Genomic DNA, 6,106 nt, shown 5'->3' on the forward strand with positions numbered 1-6,106 from the left:
CTAGATTCGTCATCGAACATTCTTTGTGAATAAAACTGTTTTATTTAGGCCTTGTAAACGTGTTGGGGTTAGGAAACATATTAACTTCACCATATCAAAAAGGCAAGTTACAATAATACATTTCATAATGTTTCTAATTGAGCATATATGTTGTCAAAAATATCTTGCTCAAATTTGATTAACTTTAGGATTGGTTGACTTAGGACAGATGAAAATCTATACCTAATAATAAAAAGGTAAAATTTCAGCCTATTTTTTTTGTGCGTCTTTTTTTTTTTGTCCGTCCCTCTCTAACTACCGGACAATGGAGAATTTCTTCCGTCCGGACTTATATATATAACCCGTGCTCATACGAGGTAGAATAGCTCTTATGTAGTGAGATACGAAGTCCGATTCCAAAAAGGTTCTTATAAAGTAACCTAAATAGATATTTTTATCCAAATTGAATAAGAATCCTAACCTAAATAGAAAAGGATGCGCTTAGAAATTTACTTCTAATCTATACCTAATATTTTTATCTGGTCTCTTCGCATTCTTTTTTGTCAATCTGTTGTCCGCTTTTGCTTCTTGTGTAGAGTCCATTTCAATTTCCTGGAGAGTACATTTTTTTTTCCCGTCGAACCTTGGCTCCAGGTCCGTTTCTGTTTCTTACATCTATAGAGTACTAGAGTCCGATTCTGTTTGTTTCTCTTCTTGTGCTTTTCTTCCCTTCTTCATGTCGTTCTTTTTGTCTTTTTTTTTTTCTTTCTTTTTTCCCATTTATTTTTCTTTTCCAATTTTTCTGTTGTTCCATTTCTATTTTTATCAGTTTTTAGCTCGCATTGTCTTTTTCATTTTTCCCTATTTCTCCCTGTTATTGTTTTGTCCTTTCCTAATTCCTTCGCTCCTGTGGTTTTTATTTTTTCATAAACTCAAAAATAAATAATAGCTCCTATGGTTTTTATTTTTTGATAAACTCAAACATAAATAATAAATAAATATAATATTATGGGCCTTTCCACTATTAGCTTTTTTCTCAGAAACAAAGGTTTTCACCATCATGTTATAGCAGTTTATTATCTAATTCAGTCTAAGTATGTAAGATGAGAACTAGCACGTGGAAAATCGAGTGTGGATCTATTAAACTCTTAACCCTATTTAAGAAGAGATTTCCACTACCAAGATGTTAATGCTATTTTGATTAGGAAAAAACTATCTTATTACAACCTATTAAACTTTTGGTCTAATTGATCAAACTTTAAACTGAAATGTTGACTAGTTTATTGTTTGATCTGGTCTAAATAAATTTGTCTCTAAACTATATATATATATTTACCAATGCAATCTCCCGCCACTAGGGTTACATCTGAAAACTTAGATATGTCTCCCGTCATAATCATAGGCGGATAGACCAATTCTTGATTATGAGTGCACAAAAGGAAGTCATGGAACTTATTTAGACCAGAGACTGTATTTTCAATGCACATGTAACTGAAAAAATATCAAGATTGTATTTTCAATTTTATACGGACTTAATAGGACATTGTTGTATTACTGCTAACATTAGCTTATATTATGGATGTCACGATCATCATAAATAAAATATAGCTTTTAATTTTTATAAAAAAGATAAAATATAAATAGATAAGTATCATTCCTATTGTTGTTTTTCATGGATGCTTGATAGTCTTTTTTTCTCCCGTTGCAACGCACGTATATATTTGCTAGTATATATTGAAGGACGGATGGAGTATAGATAAATAAAAGATTCTCTGATTGCCTTTCCTAAATTCTTGTTGAAATTTAACCTAACTTCTTTATGGTTTTAATGTCCAAATTATTGCCGTGGGTTCCTTAGGCAACGTATCAGGTGCAAACCAATCAACCTGCGTAAACTTGGAAACTACCGATCAGAACCATTGGATGTTGATCCAATGGATGGGGTAAGAGGTGAGATTTTTTTGTGCTTAAACCCTCACCTGCCGGCCTTTTTTTTTTGTGCTTAAGCTCCCTTATCCTATCCATTAGATTAACATCTATAGCCTGTTTGGGAGGCCGTAAACGATCGTGGATTATTTACTGCTGGCTGGTTTGGTGTGAGAGAAAAATACTGTTTCTGGCTGAAAATTTACGATCGTTTACGAACAAGCGAACAGTTTATAGAAGTTTTTAAATTTTGATGAGTAGTTTTTAAATTTTAAATTTATAGAAGTTGGTTGGTTTGCTGGTGATACGCCCGAGAGTGCTCGAGAGTCTCTTCACTCGTCTTCCAGAAAACGCAAAAGCAAGGAAGGGGAGCCATCTCGAATTCTCGATCCATTCCCAGTTTCCCATCCATCCATCCAATCCATCTGAAGGCGAGGGTTATCTCGTACCTCCCCCCCGCTGTTCTCCTCTCCCGCAGGCCGCATCCGATAGCATAGCGCAGACAAAACCCCTCTCCGCGCCCGCCCCCCACCGGTGACCGCGCGCCCATGGCTGCCTTACTCCGCACGGCCGCGGCCCTCGGGCCCCCGCCCTCGTCGCCGCTGTCCGCACAGGAGCCGCGTGGGCGGTGCCTGCGGCTCGCCTGCTCCCGGCGCGCGTCCGCCCGACCGCTCCGGGCGTGGCTGCTGCCGACTCCGCACGTCTTCTGTCGCGACGGGTGCAGGCTCCGGCGCCTGGCCGCCACCGAGGCCGACGAGGCTGCGCAGACGGCGACGCAGGTGAGGGTGGGTGTTCTGGTGGCCGTAGCTCGTGTAAACTCTGTCGTTCCTTTGTATCCAATGGACGGGTTGTTGCTTCAATTGCGAAGAATAGCTGTCAGATTGCTGATATCGTTAGCGTCTAAGGAAAATTTGAAGTAGAAAAATATGAACCGGAGGTGACATATTGTTCATTCTGTAAACACCAGGTTTGTCTATGTAATGATCTGCAACCGCTTTGCATTGACTTCTGAGGACGAATTATTTGCCCTTACTTGTTAGGATAGGTAGGTACACAATTTGTGTCGAAGCTACTGCTTCTTTTCGCTATATTTTGATTATATATGGCTGGGGATACATAAATGCTGTAATTTTGGGGAATAAGCAGCTGGACCTTCATTCTTGAGTTGTTTACTATGACCAGTTAAGAATTTTTCAATATGTTGTTTCATAAATCATTTTCTGGTATGAATATTTCTGCTTTGCCTTCTTAAGCGTCCCCTAAACAGATCTTGGTTAGTCATGATTAGTGATTTTTAGGTGGTCCTCAAGAAGATCGAGATTTAGCAATGTAGGACAGTTGTGGCACTTAAATTATATAGCCTTGTTGTCCATGATAGTTATTTTTTCGCTGGGAGACATTCTAAAATTTGTGTGCTAACTTATCATTCATTTTCAATATAAGCTTGTAGGCTTCATAACTTGTACTTACAATAGTCTAATGTAATTTTATTTTGAAGTTTGATCAATATTAGAGCGAGTATTGGATAGGACTTCTGTAAGTAATGACTGCCCAAAGTTTCACTAATTTGGAAGCATTAGCTATCTGTTAGAAAAACAGGATGCTGCACTTTTATGGAAAACTATTGGAAAACCTTGGATAATAGGGTAGTCACACCGGTGGTGCATCTTTATTTAGTGGAACTTATCTGTACTTGTAAAAACACTTTCATGTGATGCTGCCACTCTGATGGTGTGACAGCAATAGCAGTACCCAGTTGCATGCCTGTGCACTTGTGCTAATTCATGAAGATGCTAGTCTCCTGTTTGATCCTTGAAGTATAGCAAAATGCACAATCTTGCTGGTTGAGGACTTTGATTTGTTTTATTTTACTATAAAATGCTATTATGTTGGAATTTTGTTAGAGGTTTTTGGATTTGAAAAGTTATGTATCAAAGCCTTCATTCTAGCTTTAGGTATGGCACTGATTTGTGTAACACCTTTAAAATAGTTAAATTGCAGTGCAGGGATGCAATCTTTCTGCAGATTACATGACAGCAACATAATAATTTAAAGGAAAATGTTTTGTTATGTTAGGTTGGAATTTTCTCTAAAGATGGCAATAGTGCAACAATATCTTGCTTTCCTTTGAATGCTTGTTTAAAAGCTGAAGAAGTTCATTTTGTTGCAATTCTATCCATGTCCATGTGCAGATAATCTGTCTATTGGATGCTTGGGCTTTTTTGTATGATGTTATTTTTCTATGCTGCAGGAGGATTCAGAAACCGAAGTTACTGGAGATAGTGCTGCAGATGATGGTGCTGGAAGCGCAGATGAAACTCCATCTATTATTGTGACAATACTGCAGTCATACAGAGAAGCTCTGATTAATGATGATGAAGCAAAAGCTGCTGAGATAGAGTCCTTTTTACTTTCTATCGAGGAAGAGAAAAACTCTCTTTTGAACAAAATCGCTGCTCTAAATGCCGAACTAGCAACTCAACGAGAACGTATCTTGAGGATCAGTGCTGATTTTGACAATTTCAGGAAAAGGACAGAAAATGAGAAGCTTAACATGATGGAAAATGTGCAAGGGGAACTTATAGAGAGCTTTTTGCCTGTTCTTGACAACTTTGAAAGAGCAAAAATGCAAATAAAGGTGGAAACAGAGGGAGAGGAGAAAATAAATAATAGCTACCAGAGCATTTATAAGCAATTTATCGAGATTCTGAATTCACTGGGCGTTGAAGATGTCGAAACTGTTGGCAAACCATTTGATCCTATGGTAAGCTAGTCTTAGCAAAACATCATCTAGATTAAATTCTGAGATTTGCATATTCCACTTAAAAGTTTTGTTGCTACACTACATATCTACTCTTACATTTTTAGTATTTCAGTGTAATCAGGTGGTACAGTCTATTGACTATTTGACTTCTGCAACAGAAATGCTAAATCTTTATAGTTGTCCACATCCGAGCATTTGCAAGGATATATTTTTCTTTTAAAATGATTCCTTATTGCACCTTGTGTTTCAGCTTCATGAAGCTATTATGAGAGAAGAGTCATCGGAGTACGAAGAGGGGGTCATTCTCCAGGAATTCCGAAAAGGTTTCAAACTTGGGGAAAGATTACTTCGCCCAGCAATGGTCAAGGTGTCTGCAGGACCAGGCCCTGAAATGTCTGCAGGACCAGGCCCTGAAGTGTCTAGAGATGATGACCCTACAATTGTCGAAGATAGTGTGGCACCTCAAAAGGGTGAAGATGTTGAAGACGACGGTGTTGATGGTGATGCAGAATAGGTGGATGGAGCTTAATCTGTGAATCAACAAGAACAGGTCCAGAAATTTTGATGCTTTTTCTGGAGCGTGCCAAGCAGGTAATAGGGCAGTACCAATCGTTCAAGCAAGAGTTAGGTCCCCAAATGTGCTGTTCTTCCCTGCTGCCGACATGGGGTGTTGGTATTGCGACAAATTTGTGTTTCTACCCGCCGTGGTCGACTTTTTGTTCTTACAAAGAGGGATTTTTCATGATTCATTGATGCAACATGATATTGTAAGGATTAAATTGTCTCAGATATGCGATTGATCCTCAATGTCTGAATTCCATCGTTTGTACATTCCGAACGGAACGGCAGTGCCCGGGGCAAACAGGAGTGCTGGAGTATATAGCATGGCAATATATAGAAAGAAAATCGGACATAGCCAAGCTTGCGAGTTCTAACCATGAACTGTGTATATGATTAATATAATTAAAACCATTGGTCGTGTATGATATATCTGCAGTTGCATGTTGGAAACTCTTACGAGTAGACGGAAATGGAAATCAGATTTTATTTTAATATAATTAAAACCATTTGTCGTGTATGATATATCAGCAGTTGCATGTTGGAAACTCTTACGAGTAGACGGAAATGGAAATCAGATTTTATTTTAATATAATTAAAACCATTGGTCGTGTATGATATATCAGCAGTTGCGTAGCAGTTGCGTGTTGGAAACTCTTACGAGTAGACGGGCCTAATTCCCCCAATGTGGGCCTTAACACCCTTGCCCCCATGCCCAGGTCTTATATATATAGAGGTCCATCAGAGGCAGCTGCCACCACCCGCCGCCACACCGCCCCGCTCCGTGCCCGACTTTTGCACCAGCGTTGGCCGAGGCGCCGAGCTCGTGACTGCCGTCGACGTCGATATCGTCTGTCAGCACTGTTCCTCCTCCGACGA

General features: G+C 39.2%; 1 protein-coding gene across 2 annotated transcripts; it reads left to right on the forward strand.

Annotated features, from left to right (window-relative positions):
* The first annotated feature begins 2,294 nt into the window (after window positions 1-2,294).
* LOC136474216 (uncharacterized) lies at window positions 2,295-5,487 on the forward strand. 2 transcript variants are annotated; one of them, XM_066471816.1, is made up of 3 exons: window positions 2,295-2,690; window positions 4,157-4,669; window positions 4,920-5,487. In XM_066471816.1, the coding sequence occupies exons 1-3, from the start codon at window positions 2,454-2,456 to the stop codon at window positions 5,181-5,183; spliced, it is 1,014 nt and encodes a 337-aa protein (XP_066327913.1). In that variant the 5' UTR covers window positions 2,295-2,453; the 3' UTR covers window positions 5,184-5,487. The 2 variants fall into 2 exon arrangements, with proteins under 2 accessions (XP_066327913.1, XP_066327914.1); XM_066471817.1 differs by having other exon boundaries at window positions 2,298-2,684.
* Window positions 5,488-6,106: the final 619 nt, after the last annotated feature.

The sequence above is a fragment of the Miscanthus floridulus genome, chromosome 8 (assembly GCF_019320115.1).
Source record: "Miscanthus floridulus cultivar M001 chromosome 8, ASM1932011v1, whole genome shotgun sequence".
Taxonomy (NCBI): Eukaryota; Viridiplantae; Streptophyta; class Magnoliopsida; order Poales; family Poaceae; genus Miscanthus; species Miscanthus floridulus.